General features: G+C 41.0%; 1 protein-coding gene and 1 pseudogene across 1 annotated transcript; one reads left to right on the top strand and one right to left on the bottom strand.

The window, feature by feature from the left end:
• The window catches only part of LOC134331611 (zinc finger protein 850-like), a 150,444-nt pseudogene that overhangs the window by 40,440 nt on the left and 90,665 nt on the right, over nt 1–19,339 (top strand).
• Nucleotides 265–18,489, bottom strand: LOC134332165 (zinc finger protein 239-like). The gene is made up of 3 exons (XM_063013728.1): nt 18,376–18,489; nt 7,224–7,343; nt 265–1,361 (listed from the first exon to the last, which is right to left on the bottom strand). Exons 1-3 carry the CDS (start codon nt 18,485–18,487, stop codon nt 463–465), a joined length of 1,131 nt encoding a protein of 376 aa, XP_062869798.1. The 5' UTR covers nt 18,488–18,489; the 3' UTR covers nt 265–462.

Here is a 19,339-nt window from a genome sequence, read left to right on the forward strand (position 1 = left end):
AAAACCTAACAAATGGTGGAGAATGTGGGCAATCAGCCAGGATGGTCCTGAGGGTACTGTCATAAGGAATGGTAAAAAGGGTCGTTGTAATTTTTGTGGAAAACTTGCAGCATTTCTCTCCCAATAATAAAAATATGGAACAAAGCGCGTCCTGTATCAGTTCAATACGGAACACCACGTTTAGTTTCCAAATAAGGAACTTTTACATGTAGAATTTTAAAGGAAAACTTTCACTCACTCACAGGAAGGATTTATATCAGTCAGTCCACATACTGGTATGTTTTTGGAAGGTGTGAGGAAACCCTGCTAAGCCACTGTACCACCCGACTGCAGAGACTGTGGGTTCATTTATTACAATAAAAAGAAACAGGTGCACATGCTAAACATTACAGCTGTTGCTACATTAACAGGAACACTTGGTGATTACTTTGGGAATGTGGGATTAAAAATCAAACCCTTCATTTATTCGGTACAATTGAATGTGTCACACTTGTGTTTCTTAAATGTATTTAGATGAGCAAAACTCTTCCCACATTGTGAGCACTGATACGGTTTCTCTCCAGTGTGAATGCGCTGGTGTTTGTTGAGATCACTCTGTGTATTAAAACTCTTCCCACACTGTGAGCACTGATACGGTTTCTCTCCAGTGTGAATGCGCTGGTGCATGTTGAGATTACCCTGTTGATTAAAACTCTTCCCACACTGTAAGCACTGATATGGTTTCTCTCCAGTGTGAATGCGCTGGTGATCTTTGAGAACACTCTTTATATGAAAGCTCTTACCACACTGTGAGCATTGATATGGTTTCTCTCCAGTGTGAATGCGCTGGTGTATTTTGAGATCACTTTGTCTATTAAAGCTCTTCCCACACTGTGAGCACTGATATAGTTTCTCTCCAGTGTGAATGTGCTGGTGTATTTTGAAATCACTTTGTCTATTAAAGCTCTTCCCACACTGTGAGCACTGATATGGTTTCTCTCCAGTGTGAATGCGCTGGTGATCTTTAAGATGACTCGGTCTATTAAAGCTCTTCCCACACTGTGAGCACTGATATGGTTTCTCTCCAGTGTGAATGCGCTGGTGTCGTTTGAGTTCACTCTGGTACCTGAAGCTCTTCCCACACTGTGAGCAGACGTTTTCTTCTTCCTGTGTGGGACTGAGAGAGGTGTTAATGCTGACAGGACCAGAGGACGTTTGCTGATTACTGGAGCTTCTGGTGGGCGTCAGATCCTCATCTTCAGTCTTAATCTTCACCAGAGTCTCATATTTATCATGGTTGCAGCTCTTGATGTGATTGTGGAGGTGATTTTGGGTTGTAGAGGAACGTGGACACGAGGAGCAGGAGAAATCCTTGTTCAGTTCTGAAGCAGAAAGAATCAAATATATTTCTATGAATAAACAATAAACAGCAAACCTTCCAGGATGTGGTGAAAAGAGGAAAATCAATGAGAGAACCAATGAAAAGTGCTTTAACTCAGCATTTAGAGTACGGTTCAGAATAAAGTGTTGATTGAAGGTTCCATACACCTATCTGATTACTCTGGTCTGGGATCCCTTATTTATTGTTGTTGTTTTAGGTTTCCTCTCTTCTACTCCTGTTGTGTCATTAGTTATTATTTGGTCAATTATTATTGTTACTCAATTTTTAGCATATTTGATATTTCTTGAACATTTCCTGTGAGAGGGAGTACTCAAAATCATTTTGTTGTCCTGTCTTTATTGTTTTAAAACGGGTGCCAAAGGTTTTAAGAATGTTGACGGTTCCAAATTTACATGAAACTCCTGAGCAATGGCTTGATAGATTAGGACAAAGTTGGATGGATAATTTCTAAGGATGGATGAAATTCATAGGTTTGAGGAAGGGTTCTTTTAAATCTGAATATTAGTGAACTGCTACACTGTGTACAGTGGATAAATATGGAGACCCTGATTGGGAACATGGATTTATGACAGATGGTTTAGATCTTTGGATGGAAAAGAAAAATCGGGAATAAGAGGAATGTGGATTCTGTGTCGGTTTGAGTCAGTTATTGTAACACAGACAATAAAAAAAGAATGTAGGGAGTGTTTCTCAAGGACAAACAACTAAACCTAAGTTGTATCTTGATTTATATATTGTAAACACTGCTTGTTCTTTTGAAGTGAAGGTGACTATAGTTCTGACACTTGCTTGAATAATATGCATGCAGATGATGCTCAGGTTATGCGATTACAATCAGGCATAACTGACATGAGTGGTTGGTTGGTTTTTCTAATGCCTTGTTTACTCTGTTGAGTTATCTTCAAGGCAGGACCGGTTATTCTGGGTAGTAGTTTATTGCACTTATAAGAAAGTCCTCAAGTTTGTATTTGTAAGAAAGTTTATGATCATGTTTGAATTATTTCTGGTGAAGATATTGCTTATAGAGTCCGTTGCTTTCAGTCTCTCTCTCTCTCAGTTATATTTAACACATTCTATGAAAATTTCTTTTATAGTAATAATGGTTTGACATATGTTGCATACAGGGGGCTCCTCTGTTCTTATTAAATATGAATGTGTGAGCTGGGTGTGTCCGATGCGGCATCTTGTGTATAAGGTTTGTTCTGTCAGTTTTTCTAGAAATGTTGTTTGATTAGTCGTTATATCAGGACAGATTTCATGCAGTTTATTGCTGATTTGTGAGTTCCATTCTGATTGCCACTGGTTTAGTATGTATACTGTTATTAGAGTGAAGAGGTCGGAGGGTGGGAGTTTGAGGTCTGTTATCTGTTCGCTTGTGTTCCTTCTTGCTAATTGGTCCACTTTTTCATTTTCTGTAATCCCACAGTGACCAGGGATCCAGCAATATTTTATTTCAAAGTTGTGCTCTGTTAGTTTATGAGTTTTTTCCAGAATGTTTATGATGGTTGGATGGAGTGGGGTACGCGATTCCAGAACTTGCAGACAGGATTTAGAGTCAGTAAATATCAGTGCTTTGTTTGTTTTAGTGGTTTCTATATGTTCTAAAGCCATTAGGAGGGCATAACCTTCAGCTGTAAAGGAGGAGCTGTTCTGTGGGAGATTTACTTCATTGGAGTAGCTACCAGCTACAACTGCCGCCGATACTTGATTCTCCGTTTTCGATCCATCTGTATAAATAGCTTGGTGCATTGGAAACTTCAGTCTAATCATAATGAATTCTTGTTGATATGTAACTGAATGGGTGTCTCTTTTCTTGTTATATGCAAGATCAAATATAATATCAGGTCTTCGTATCATCCAGGGTGGGGTGAAGCTAAAGCATGTCTGGGCTATGCTGTTCAGTTGACATGAGTGTGGAGTACTTTCAGAAGCATGTGTGAGAAGTAGAAGGTTCTGGAGCATTTCCTGGTAAGTGTACTAATTCCTCTGCTTTGTCTGTTTCTTGTGTACAGGATGCTTCATGGGGGGCGGTCAGGAGGAATGGTAGAAAGGGAAATTACTATTATTGTGAAATACCTGGTCATTATGAACGTGAGTGTTATAAAAACAGTGTGAACAGGGTACAGGTTCTGAATATGGTAAACAGTTAAAGCAGGTAAAAATAAGAATAGCAAACAAAATGGCGCTTCATCTCAGAAGCAGCAGGCTCCTCCTTCAAACAACCCTCAGTGGACTCCTGGTCCCACCCAATGGGCTCCTATGTTAATGATGGTGTACCAGGCCACTCCCACAGCTCCTCCTAATTCACAATAAAGCTGCCCACAGCAGAGACCCTGAGGTACAAATAGATTGGTCCTGCTTGACTACCACCCTGTCTGACAAGTTTTCTACTTCACCTTTATTGTCTTTACAGGTAGAGGATGAAGTTTATGACTTTCTTGTGGACACTGGTGCCACCTGTAGTTCCTTAAGTGGTCGTCAGTACAATAGTCCAGTCTCTAACAACAAATTAAGGTCTGTGGATATAGAAGGGGTCTCAACTAATGCCTAGTTCACACTACACGATTTTTGCCCTGATTTTCGCTCGGCGACTAGTCGGTGCTTGATTTTCCGAGTCGGGAGCAACTCGGTGTTCGCTCGGCGATCAAAACTCGGCTCTCAGTCGCCAAGTGTGAACTATCCAACAACTCGACCCGACCGGCTCGCCGACCACTCGGCGACTGGATTGAGTTTTCTAGCACGTCAGATATCTGATCTCAGATGTGCGACTGGGAATGAGTGACATGTCGAACAGCCAATGAAAACGCAGGATACAGCGTGAGGGGAAACGCAAGAGACGAGTGGTACAGGTGCTTAATTAATATAGTTTATATCAGGATACACCGGCACACACACGTTTTACAGTATTTCTGACTTGATCGTCCTCTACAAAACAATACCCACGCTGCATTGCAAAATTATTAATTAACCTCCAACTTACTACAGAACAAGCCATATACTGTTCGTGTTGCCAAATCCACTGAGATTCATTTATTTTTCTTCCTTGATTTCATCACGTCAGCGCACAAACTTTGATCTCTCGCTATTTGTTGACGTGCATTTTTGGACGTGGTATCATTAAACTTCTCGTCACTTCTCACGTGTTTAAAAAAAAAAAAAGAAAAAAAGGGAGACCAGAGAAGCTCGTCTGCGATTCCAGTTGGTGATGGATCGTGTAGTGTGAAACCCCCTAATGCCGATCAGTCGTGTAGTGTGAAATATACACCGACTGAAAGACTCCCGAGTGCAAAAGATTCAGTCGTATAGTGTGAACTGTACAGCGACCTGACGACTTGGAAAGTCGTGTAGTGTGAACTTGGCATAACTGTACACTTACACATCTGTTATCTGTTGATATGGTTTTACAACCATTTCCTTTACTCATCGATTTGTGGTCATTACTGACTTACCGTCTAATTTAGGATGCGATTTAATGCATAAACTTGGCTTTACTCTCAACAAAGGCTATAGATGGTACAGGACACACAGAAAATAATCCTATCTTACCTGCTCATTCTGCACACACCACAACACGTTATTCATATTTTACAAAACATACGAACACAACATATAACAGATGACACACAGCTGTATATATCAGCCAAACCAAATGATACTGACACAATCAGTAAGATAGAAGATTAAAGTGTAAACGACATAAAAAACTGGATGTCGTGTAATTTTCTTTTACTTAATTCAGATAAAACAGAGGTTTTACTTGTTGGCTCTAAAGCTGTGAGGGACGAGTTCTCTAACCTGGTGCTAAACTTAAACACGTTCTCTGTTACTCCCAGCCCAGATGTAAAAAACTTAGGTGTCACAATAGATTCAGATCTCTCCTTTGATACACACATTAATAATATTACTAGAGTTGCTTTCTATCATCTGTGTAATATCTCTAAAATAAGAAATATACTATCTGTTAATGACGCCGAAAAACTGATCCATGCGTTTATAACTTCTGGGTTAGATTATTGTAATGCTCTTCTAACTGGATGCTCTGGTAGATCCATAAACAAACTCCAGTTAGTTCAAAATGCAGCAGCTCGAGTGCTAACTAGAACTAAAAAATTTGACCATATTACTCCTGTTCTATCATCTCTACACTGGCTGCCAGTTAAATTCCACATTGATTACAAAATACTTTTACTAACCTATAAAGCGCTACATGGTCTGGCTCCACAGTATCTGAGTGAACTTATTAATCACTACAGCCCAGCGCGTCCACTTCGTTCACAAGATGCAGGGTTACTTATAGTTCCTAAAATTAAAAAGATCACAGCTGGTGGAAGAGCATCTTCTTACAAAGCTCCACAACTCTGGAATAATCTTCCTGCCTCTGTTCGGGATTCGGACACGTCTCAATGTTTAAGTCTAGGCTGAAAACATATTTATTTTCTCAGGCTTTTGATTAGTATAGACAAAGGCGCAGAGCTTGGGGGTTCTTGGTGATAGAAACTTGTGGTGATCAGGGATGTTGGGTTGCTGTCGTTCTGCCTCTCTGTCCGATCACTCTGTCCGGTTTGATGACGGTGGGGAGATGGGCGCTGATGTCCTGTGAAAGCCTTCATGACCTTGTTACCTGCTCGCTCTCCCTTTTAGTTATGCTGTAATAATTAGGGCTGCCGGAGTCTAAAACTCTCTGTAAAACTGTTTTACTCAACTAGCATTGTACATTATTAACTACATTCTCTGTTGTTTTACTCCAAAGGAATTCTGATGGAAACCTGTTTACCCGCCGAGGTTAAGGATTAAAGTCGATACTGCAGTGACAACGATGCTGCTCCTGCCGGATGTAACGGTCTGGAGTCATTGCATCAAGAATGACAAGAACTAACTACAGACTTTATTAAAGACTAGACCGAATAATAACTCTATTATTATTTATCTATTTATTACCAGTTATAACTTTTAGATCATTTAATTCTGTGTTTGTATGCTCTGTGTAAATCGTGTATTTATTTAAAGTATCCTCCAGGCCACCCATGAAGGATGGGCCCTGCTGAGTCTGGTTCCTCTCAAGGTTTCTTCCTGTAATTTTCAGGGAGTTTTTCCTTGCCACAGTCGCCCTCGGCTTGCTCATCAGGGGTTTTCGTATCTGTTGGTCCTGGATTTTGTAAAGTTGCTTTGAGACAATGTCTACTGTAAAAAGTGCTATATAAATAAAGTTGACTTGACTTGATAACTGCACAACATAGATCAGGCTATGAAGTTATTCTGTGTTCCACATTAAACCGCTGTCCTCTGCCACTTCTCCTGCTAAACTACTTCAGGACCTCCTGCAACACTCTGGCAGTGAAATGGACCTTGACCACGACTGTTTGTCTATAATTCATGAATCTTGTAGTATTAGACCTAAAGGCGATACACATCTTTCAATGATTCCACCTTCCTTTGTGGATCCGCTGTATGTAAATTACCAAATATTGTGGTTGAGGCTTCTTCTCTCCCTTACAAGTCTGCACAAGCAGCTGAACTTGTAGCATTGACACGAGCTTGTACTATTTTCTCTGGACAGGTTGTGACCATTTACACAGACTCAAGGTAGGCATATAGGGTTGCACATGATTTTGGGAAAATATGGTCAGAAAGAGGATTTGTTTCTGCTGATAGTTCATTGCCAATTTACAGTTAATTTAACTCGTCCAATTTAGAAGTTACCAAAGGTAACGCTCTAGCTGATGCTACAGACAAACAGGCTGCTCAAGGTCTGATGGTTACAGACAATCTCTCCTTTCCTTCTACTGATGTGTTTACCCCAATGGAGCATCCACTCTTGACACACTTTTTGGATATTACCTACCTGTATCTTCAGGTTCTTCCTTCTTCACAGGCTTCATCTGGAAACCTCCAAACTGTTGGTCCACTTGGGTGAGATGTTCCTCAGAGATGACTTGTTCCACAGGGATTAAAGATCCTTCACCTGAAATTCCATCAACATGTGAAGAAGAAACTCAACAACTGCAGGAAATGTAAAATTGTGGGTTTGGTTTTCCAATCACAAATAAATCCTAGTTAGATTTAAACCTTAAATCCAGACTGGAGTGGAGCAGCACTTCTCCACAGGACAGTACGGTACAGTACAGGTTCTAATCCCACTATCCACATTCTCTTATTATTTCTACTGATTAGTGACTCCAATACTAACCACACTGTACTGTACCACACTGTACTGTACCATAATGTACTGTACCATACTGTACTGTACCACACTGTACTGTACCATACTGTACTGTACCACACTGTACTGTACCATACTGTACTGTACCACACTGTACTGTACCATACTGTACTGTACCACACTGTACTGTACCATACTGTACTGTACCACACTGTACTGTACCATACTGTACTGTACCATACTGTACTGTACCATACTGTACTGTACCACACTGTACTGTACCATACTGTACTGTACCACACTGTACTGTACCATAATGTACTGTACCTTACTGTACTGTACCATACTGTACTGTACCATACTGTACTGTACCATACTGTACTGTACCACACTGTACTGTACCATACTGTACTGTACCACACTGTACTGTACCATACTGTACTGTACCATACTGTACTGTACCACACTGTACTGTACCATACTGTACTGTACCATACTGTACTGCACCATACTGTACTGTACCACACTGCACTGTACCACACTGCACTGTACCATACTGTACTGTACCATACTGTACTGTACTCAAACTCAAACTCAAAAGAAGCTTTATTGGCATGACAAATAAGGACATTCGTATTGCCAAAGCAAGTTACAGGGAAATATAAACAATAAAAATAAGAAAGAACAAAAATATACAGAACAGTTACATGTGCAAAAAATATAGAATAGAATAAAATATTAATAAAAACAGTGCAAAATAATAACAATAAAAAGTATAATATTTACAATAATGAGGTAGTAAAACAATCAGTTTGTGCATGTGCGTGTGTGTGTGTGTGTGTGTGTGTGTGTATGAGACATGGTCACCCACTGTCCCTCACCTGGTGGCAGGTGTAAGTATAGAGTGCTGCTAGTGTGCAGCTCTCTCTGTGCTCCCCCAGTAGGTGGGGCAGTTTGTCGGGGTCTGGGAGGGAGGTGAAGTTGGGGATGATGTTATTAAATTTAGGGAAGAATTGGGAGCGGACGTGGTGGTACTTGGTACACCGGGTGAGGAAGTGCAGCTCCGTCTCTACTGTACTGAGAGTGCAGTGCTGACACGACCTCTCCTCCCGGGGCAGCCAGGACCGGGTGTGTCGCCCCGTCTCCACGGCCAGGTCGTGTGCGCTCAGTCTGTACCTCGTCAGGGTGTTTCTTAATTTAGGGTCGGATACTGTGCTCAGATAATCTGCTGCACTGTAGTGTCTGTTTAGGGCCAAATAACAAATAATAACAAATAATAAATAACTGCATTTTACTTTGAGTTTTAGTTTCAGTTTCCCAATAATTCAGATATTTAGTTCGGAGTTTTTGTGTAATTTGGTTTATTCTAATTAGGTTTACAGATTTCTCTTGTTCCTGAGTCTTTATTGTGTTAGTGTGTGTTATTAGTGTGTCAGTGTGTGTTAGTAATGTGTTTGTGTGTGTTATTAGGGTGTCTGTGTGTGTTAGTGGTGTATCTGTGTGTGTTAGAGTGTCTGTGTGTGTTATTAGTGTATCGGTGTGTGTTAGTGGTGTATCTGTGTGTGTTATTAGTGTATCGGTGTGTGTTAGTGGTGTATCTGTGTGTGTTAGTGGTGTATCTGTGTGTATTAGTGGTGTATGGGTGCAGTGACTCAGGACCAGTTGGATGAGGGGACTGGTATGTTTGCTCAGCTCTTGGTGTTTCAGGGCTTTATAATGATAAGTTTGGGGGTCCCTCTCATTTAGATGGTTCCAGAAGTTGATTGCTCTTCTCTGTATGTTTATAATTAGTGGAAATCGGCCTAATTCTGCCCTGCACGCATTGTTCGTGGTGTGTCTGTGTGTGTTAGTGGTGTGTTGGTGTGTGTGTGTGTGTTGGTGGTGTGTGTGTGTGTGTTGGTGGTGTGTGTGTGTGTGTTAGTGGTGTGTTGGTGTGTGTTGGTTGTGTGTCTGTGCACCTTTAGGATGCTTTTACAGAACTCTGTGTGCAGGGTCTCTAATGGATGTTTGTCCCAATTATGGAATTGATGGTGTGTAAGCGAACCCCAAACTTCACTGCCATATAGAGCAATCGGTTCAATTATTGATTCAAAAATTTTAAGCCAGATTCGAATCGGAATTTCCACGAATGTTTGACGTTTTATGGCGTCGACGCCCTGCGAGCTTTTTCTCTCAGTTCATTTACTGCCGGATTAAAGTTTCCTGTGGAACTGATGTTCAGTCCGAGGTAAGTATAATCTTTAGTGTGCTCAATTTCATGGTGTCCTAATTTATATGTGTGTTTGGTTCCCTGAGATCTGGCTCTTTTCTGGAAGGTCATAATTTTGGTCTTTTTGAGGTTGACTGTCAGGGCCCAGGTCTGACAGTACTGCTGCAGCAGGTCCAGTTTGTGCTGGAGACCCTGAGCGCTGGGGGACAGCAGGACCAGATCATCTGCATACAGCAGGAGTTTAATCTCTGAGTCGTGTAGAGTGAGACCGGGCGTGGCTGAGTGCTCTAACATGGAGGCCAATTCATTAATATAGATGTTAAATAGAGTTGGACTTAAACAGCAGCCCTGTCTCACTCCACGTTCCTGAGAGATGAGATGTTTCTCTTACTGCCGATTCTTATTCCACACTGGTTTTCTGTGTACATGGATTTAATAAGATCGTATGTTTTACCCCCTACACCATTCTCTAACATTTTATAAAACAATCCTTCATGCCAAATGGAATCAAAAGCTTTTTTTAAATCAATAAAACATGCAAATATTTTAGAGTTATTTTGAACTACATATTTTTGGATCAGGGTGTGTAGGGTGTAAATATGATCGGTAGTGCGGTAATTTGGTAGAAAACCAATCTGACTTTTACTCAGGACGTTGTGTTGGGTAAGGAAGTGTAATAATCGTGAGTTAATGATACTACAGAATAACTTCCCCAGGTTACTGCTCACACAGATGCCCCGGTAATTATTAGGGTCGAATTTATCTCCACTTTTGTGGATCGGTGTTATGAGACCTTGATTCCAGATTTCAGGGAAGGAACCGACACTCAGAACCAGGTTAAAGACTTTTAACATCGCCAGGTAAAATTTGGAGCTGCTGTGTTTGATCATTTCATTCAGGATCCCGTCAGGTCCTGATGATTTCTTTGTTTTTAGTTTTTTAATGTTGTCTTTAAGTTCCTGCTCAGTAATGAGAGAGTCTAGAGGATTCTGGTGGTTTTTAACAGCCCGTTCCAGTTCCTCTAACTTACTAATAATTTGTGATTGGAAATGGGTTGTCCAGATATCCCCATCCTGAATGGCCAATTCTTCCTGTTCTCTATGTTTTAATTTGTTCCAATTGTCCCAGAATTGATGTGTGTTGATCGATTGTTCAATAATTGTTAGTTGTTTTTGGGTGTACTGAGCTTTTTTGGTTCTGAGTGTACGTTTATATTGTTTGAGGGTTTCACAGTAAAGAAGTCGTGTGTTACTGTTGTTTGGGTCTCTGTGTTTTTGGTTTGATATTTTACGGAGTTCTGTTCTTAACATTTGACAGTCTTTGTCGAACCAGCTGTCATCTTTTGTAGATTTAGGTTTTGATTTAGATTTAATTTTTAATTGAGCTTTATTTGCTGTATTTTTAAAGATCTGATTAATATTTTTAACTGCCTGATTTACTCCTTCTTTACTGTGAATGTACGCAGTGTCCAGAAAGTTATCCAAGCTAATTTGGATTTCTGTGCTGCTAATTGCTTTCTGGAACTCTTCTGCGCTGTTCTCAGCCCATCTGTAGGATCTGGAGATGCTGTACAGCTTACTGGGCCGTGTGTGTGTGGTGGGGTTAGTTTCTGTCTTTTTGATGAACACAGTAATTTGGCTGTGATCAGACAGAGGGGTTAGAGGTTTAACAGTAAATGCACTGAGAGAGAAAGGGTCTAAATCTGTTATTGCATAATCTACTGTACTATTACCAAGAGGTGAGCAGAACGTGAACCTTCCTAATGAGTCCCCTCGAGTTCTACCGTTGACGATGTACAGACTTAAAGTTCGACAGAGCTGCAGGAGGTCTTTACCATTTTTGTTAGTAACATGATCATAATTGTTTCTGTGGTTTAGGGTGGAATTGGTATTATGAATTTGGTTGTTATTGATGAATCTGTTTCCCTGTTCATTTATAATATCAGGTTGGTGTTTTGAGTTTTGTGGTGTACTGTACCACACTGTACTGTACCATACTGTACTGTACCATACTGTACTGTTCCACACTGTACTGTACCACACTGTACTGTACCACACTGTACTGTACCATACTGTACTGTACCACACTGTACTGTACCATACTGTACTGTACCACACTGTACTGTACCACACTGCACTGTACCATACTGTACTGTACCACACTGTACTGTACCATACTGTACTGTACCATACTGTACTGTTCCACACTGCACTGTACCACACTGCACTGTACCATACTGTACTGTACCACACTGTACTGTACCATACTGTACTGTACCATACTGTACTGTACCACACTGTACTGTACCACACTGTACTACACTGTACTGTACTGTACCATACTGTACTGTACCATACTGTACTGTTCCACACTGCACTGTACCACACTGTACTGTACCATACTGTACTGTACCACACTGTACTGTACCACACTGCACTGTACCATACTGTACTGTACCACACTGTACTGTACCATACTGTACTGTACCATACTGTACTGTTCCACACTGTACTGTACCACACTGTACTGTATTACACTGTACTGTACCATACTGTACTGTACCATACTGTACTGTACCATACTGTACTGTTCCACACTGCACTGTACCACACTGTACTGTACCATACTGTACTGTACCACACTGTACTGTACCACACTGCACTGTACCATACTGTACTGTACCACACTGTACTGTACCATACTGTACTGTACCATACTGTACTGTTCCACACTGTACTGTACCACACTGTACTGTACCACACTGTACTGTACCACACTGCACTGTACCATACTGTACTGTACCACACTGTACTGTACCATACTGTACTGTACCATACTGTACTGTACCACACTGTACTGTACCATACTGTACTGTACCATACTGTACTGTACCACACTGTATTGTACCATACTGTACTGTACCACACTGTACTGTACCATACTGTACTGTACCATACTGTACTGTACCACACTGTACTGTACCATACTGTACTGTACCCTGCTGTACTGTACCACACTGCACTTTACCACACTGCACTTTACCACACTGTACTGTACCACACTGTACTGTACCACACTGTACTGTACCATACTGTACTGTACCACGCTGTACTGTACCACACTGTACTACACTGTACTACACTGTACTGTACCATACTGTACCACACTGTACTGTACCACACTGTACTGTACCACACTGTACTGTACCATGCTGTACTGTACCACAGTGTACTGTACCATACTGTACTGTACCACACTGTACTGTACCATGCTGTACTGTACCATACTGTACTGTACCATAGTGTACTGTACCACACTGCACTGTACCATACTGTACTGTACCACACTGTACTGTACCATACTGTACTGTACCATGCTGTACTGTACCATACTGTACTGTACCATAGTGTACTGTACCACACTGTACTGTACCCCACTGTACTGTACCACACTGTACTGTACCACACTGTACTGTTCCACACTGTACTGTACCACACTGTACTGTACCACACTGTACTGTACCATACTGTACTGTACCATACTGTACTGTTCCACACTGTACTGTACCACACTGTACTGTACCACACTGTACTGTACCATACTGTACTGTACCACACTGTACTGTACCATACTGTACTGTACCATACTGTACTGTTCCACACTGTACTGTACCACACTGTACTGTACCACACTGTACTGTACCATACTGTACTGTACCACACTGTACTGTACCATACTGTACTGTACCACACTGTACTGTTCCACACTGTACTGTACCACACTGCACTGTACCATACTGTACTGTACCACACTGTACTGTACCATACTGTACTGTACCATACTGTACTGTACCACACTGTACTGTACCACACTGCACTGTACCATACTGTACTGTACCACACTGTACTGTACCATACTGTACTGTACCACACTGTACTGTACCACACTGTACTGTACCATACTGTACTGTACCACACTGTACTGTACCACACTGCACTGTACCATACTGTACTGTACCATACTGTACTGTACCACACTGTACTGTACCATACTGTACTGTTCCACACTGTACTGTACCACACTGTACTGTACCACACTGTACTGTACCATACTGTACTGTACCACACTGTACTGTACCATACTCAGAGGTGTAAAGTAACGAATTACATTTACTCACGTTACTGTAATTGAGTAGATTTTATGAGTAATTTGTAATTTTTAAAGTAGTTTTTAAAATAGGTAATTTTACTTTTACTCAAGTACATTTTGACACAAGTATTTTACTTCGCTACTTTGGAAAACTCCCCGTTACTGAGTAAAAAATGAAATGCTGGGAAAAAAAAAACTAATTGTCTGAATTAAAAAAAAAAAAAAAAAAAAATTGGCGCAGATGCGCCGGTGCACGGATGCTCGAGCGCGGAATTTCCACTTGAGCCTATCGTTGGAAGATGGCTGGTGCCGAGACAGACGAGCAAGAGATGGAGGACATGGAGAAGGTTGAGGATTGCCAAGCAGAGAAATTGAATTCCGCTGGAGGAGAGGAATCGGAAAGCGAAGGAAATCCTTGGCCATATCTAAGCCAGTTCTTTGTTTTCAAACGCAAACGAGGCAATAACGTTCTCATGCAATGCAAAATGTGCCTGCCCCGCCGGACAGAGCTGTCAGCTTTCAAAACTTCCACATCAAACCTGCGAAAGCATGTGGTGGTAAGTAGAGTACATGTATATTTGCCTGTGTATCCCAAATGTTATATTTATTGTTTGGTTAAAATCTTCCTCCATGTAAAATGTGCCTTCATGATATCAATTCGTTTAACCGCCTAGCATCCATAAACTACTGATAACGTTTCAAATGAAGACGCCTAAATTAATTTAATCACCTCACATTTACAAATTGGTTTTATCAGAACGAAAGTCAGAAATAATACGAGTGTATGATTTTAGATATAATTTGTTTAATTAAATTTATAATAGACTAGCTCCTGGGTTGTTAGCTGTAGCACAGACTACAGCTTTGGCTAGACAGTGATAAAAAATACAGCTAGATTGGGAATGCAAGCTTTGCAGACCTTTGAGAATGTTCATTAAATGTGACGTTAAAATGTTAGAAGGATGCTATGATGGTTTTTAATATGGAGAGGGAGGCACTTCACTTCAACTGAACAAGAGCTTTAGAGTCTAATGGTGTAGTATTCTGTGGGGCAGGACACTCCACTCCAGGAATTGCTCCACACATTTTCTCTGTTGATTTTGGTTTTGGTTTTGTTTTTTATTGTGGTTTTTGAATTGGATCATACAGTCCAGACTTTTGCACTTTTTTCAGTTGTGCTTAAAAATGTTGGGGGTGACCTGAACATAGTTTGCACATTATATCTCTCAACAGATTGTAAACATTATGCAGTTGATTTGTGAATTATATTATCTGTAAAAAGAAGGAAGAGCATAGTGTTACTAAGGAATCGCTTAGCCGTCACTTTGAGTTTGGTTGAGTCAAGTTTCATATGTGTCATTTAGTAAGTTTGCTTTAGTGACTTTAATTCGTTCATTAAAAGTTCATTAAAAATGATTTAATTTATGACTTGTACTTTTTTACATCAAATAATTAAAAGTAACTATGTAACTTTTACTCAAAGTAAATTTTAAATTGAGTACTTTTTTACTTTTACTCGAGTAGATTTTTAGATGGGTACTTTTACTTTTACTTGAGTAGAATTTTAGCAAAGTAAAGGTACTTTTACTTAATTACAATTTTTCAGTACTTTTTCCACCTCTGACCATACTGTACTGTACCATACTGTACTGTACCACACTGTACTGTACCATACTGTACTGTACCACACTGTACTGTACCATACTGTACTGTACCATACTGTACTGTACCACACTGTACTGTACCATACTGTACTGTACCCTGCTGTACTGTACCACACTGCACTTTACCACACTGCACTTTACCACACTGTACTGTACCACACTGTACTGTACCATACTGTACTGTACCACGCTGTACTGTACCACACTGTACTACACTGTACTACACTGTACTGTACCATACTGTACCACACTGTACTGTACCACACTGTACTGTACCACAGTGTACTGTACCATACTGTACTGTACCACACTGTACTGTACCATGCTGTACTGTACCATACTGTACTGTACCATAGTGTACTGTACCACACTGCACTGTACCATACTGTACTGTACCACACTGTACTGTACCATACTGTACTGTACCACACTGTACTGTACCATGCTGTACTGTACCATACTGTACTGTACCATAGTGTACTGTACCACACTGTACTGTACCCCACTGTACTGTACCACACTGTACTGTACCATACTGTACTGTACCACACTGTACTGTACCATACTGTACTGTACCACACTGTACTGTACCATGCTGTACTGTACCATACTGTACTGTACCATAGTGTACTGTACCACACTGTACTGTACCCCACTGTACTGTACCACACTGTACTGTACCATACTGTACTGTACCATACTGTACTGTTCCACACTGTACTGTACCACACTGTACTGTACCATACTGTACTGTACCACACTGTACTGTACCATACTGTACTGTACCATACTGTACTGTACCACACTGTACTGTACCACACTGCACTGTACCATACTGTACTGTACCACACTGTACTGTACCATACTGTACTGTACCATACTGTACTGTTCCACACTGTACTGTACCACACTGTACTGTACCACACTGCACTGTACCACACTGTACTGTACCATACTGTACTGTACCACACTGTACTGTACCATACTGTACTGTACCATACTGTACTGTACCACACTGTACTGTACCATACTGTACTGTACCACACTGTACTGTACCATACTGTACTGTACCACACTGTACTGTACCATACTGTACTGTACCCTGCTGTACTGTACCACACTGCACTTTACCACACTGCACTTTACCACACTGTACTGTACCACACTGTACTGTACCACGCTGTACTGTACCATACTGTACTGTACCACGCTGTACTGTACCACACTGTACTACACTGTACTACACTGTACTGTACCATACTGTACCACACTGTACTGTACCACACTGTACTGTACCACACTGTACTGTACCATGCTGTACTGTACCACAGTGTACTGTACCATACTGTACTGTACCACACTGTACTGTACCATACTGTACCACACTGTACTGTACCACACTGTACTGTACCACACTGTACTGTACCATGCTGTACTGTACCACAGTGTACTGTACCATACTGTACTGTACCACACTGTACTGTACCATGCTGTACTGTACCATACTGAACTGTACCATAGTGTACTGTACCACACTGCACTGTACCATACTGTACTGTACCACACTGTACTGTACCATACTGTACTGTACCACACTGTACTGTACCATGCTGTACTGTACCATACTGTACTGTACCATAGTGTACTGTACCACACTGTACTGTACCCCACTGTACTGTACCACACTGTACTGTACCACACTGTACTGTACCATACTGTACTGTACCACACTGCACTGTAACACACTGTACTGTACCACAGTGTACTGTACCACACTGCACTGTACCATACTGTACTGTACTGTACCACACTGTACTGTAACACACTGTACTGTACCATAGTGTACTGTACCATACTGTACTGTAACACACTGCACTGTACCATACTGTACTGTACCATACTGTACTGTACCACACTGTACTGTACCATACTGTACTGTACCACACTGTACTGTAACACACTGTACTGTACCATACTGTACTGTACCACACTGCACTGTAACACACTGTACTGTACCATAGTGTACTGTACCACACTGCACTGTACCATACTGTACTGTACCACACTGTACTGTAACACACTGTACTGTACCATAGTGTACTGTACCATACTGTACTGTAACACACTGCACTGTACCATACTGTACTGTACCATACTGTACTGTACCACACTGCACTGTACCATACTGTACTGTACCACACTGTACTGTAACACACTGCACTGTACCATACTGTACTGTACCATACTGTACTGTACCACACTGTACTGTACCATACTGTACTGTACCATAGTGTACTGTAACACACTGTACTGTACCATACTGTACTGTACCATACTGTACTGTACCATACTGTACCATAGTGTACTGTACCACACTGTACTGTACCACACTGTACTGTACCACACTGTACTGTACCATAGTGTACTGTACCATAGTGTACTGTACCATACTGTACTGTACCATAGTGTACTGTACCACACTGTACTGTACCATACTGTACTGTACCATAGTGTACTGTAACACACTGTACTGTACCACACTGCACTGTACCATACTGTACTGTACCACACTGCACTGTACCATACTGTACTGTACCATACTGTACTGTACCATACTGTACTGTACCACACTGCACTGTACCATACTGTACTGTACCACACTGTACTGTACCATACTGTACTGTACCATACTGTACCACACTGTACTTTACCATACTGTACCACACTGTGCTGTACCATACTGTACTGTACCACACTGTACTGTACCATACTGTCTGGTGGAGAAATGGCTCATTGCTCCATATTTACTTACAGAAGAAATCATCGTCCTCATCTTCATCTTCTTCCTTTTTTATTATTTTTATCTGGAATCCTTCATGTTGTAGATCCTCCGGGGTGACGTGTCCCTCTTCTGCTGACTGCATTATTAAAGATCTAATACAAAGATAGATAGATGTACTTATTTCTCCTTTAAGGAATATTCTGCCTCATTCTTTTAGACTCTTTTACAGTGCCTTGCAAAAGTATTCAGCCCCCTTGAACTTTTCAACCTTTTGCCACATTTCAGGCTTTAAACATAAAGATATGAAATTGTAATTTTTTGTGAAGAATCAATAACAAGTGCGACACAATTGTGAAGTGGAACGAAATTTATTGGATATTTTAAACTTTTTTTAGAAATAAAAACCTGAAAAGTGGGGCGTGCAATATTATTCATCCCCTTTACTTTCAGTGCAGCAAACTCACTCCAGAAGTTCAGTGAGGATCTCTGAATGATCCAATGTTGACCTAAATGACTGATGGTGATAAATAGAATCCACCTGTGTGTAATCAAGTCTCCGTATAAATGCACCTGCTCTGTGACAGTCTCAGAGTTCTGTTTAAAGCGCAGAGAGCATCATGAAGACCAAGGAACACACCAGGCAGGTCCGAGATACCGTTGTGGAGAAGTTTAAAGCCGGATTTGGATACAAAAAGATTTCCCAAGCTTTAAACATCTCAAGGAGCACTGTGCAAGCGATCATATTGAAATGAAGGGAGTATCAGACCACTGCAAATCTACCAAGACCCGGCCGTCCCTCTAAACTTTCAGCTCAAACAAGGAGAAGACTGATCAGAGATGCAGCCAAGAGGCCCATGATCACTCTGAATGAACTGCAGAGATCTACAGCTGAGGTGGGAGACTCTGTCCATAGGACACAATCAGTCGTACACTGCACAAATCTGGCCTTTATGGAAGAGTGGCAAGAAGAAAGCCATTTCTCAAAGATATCTAT

Source organism: Trichomycterus rosablanca, chromosome 1, assembly GCF_030014385.1.
Source record: "Trichomycterus rosablanca isolate fTriRos1 chromosome 1, fTriRos1.hap1, whole genome shotgun sequence".
NCBI lineage: Eukaryota > Metazoa > Chordata > Actinopteri > Siluriformes > Trichomycteridae > Trichomycterus > Trichomycterus rosablanca.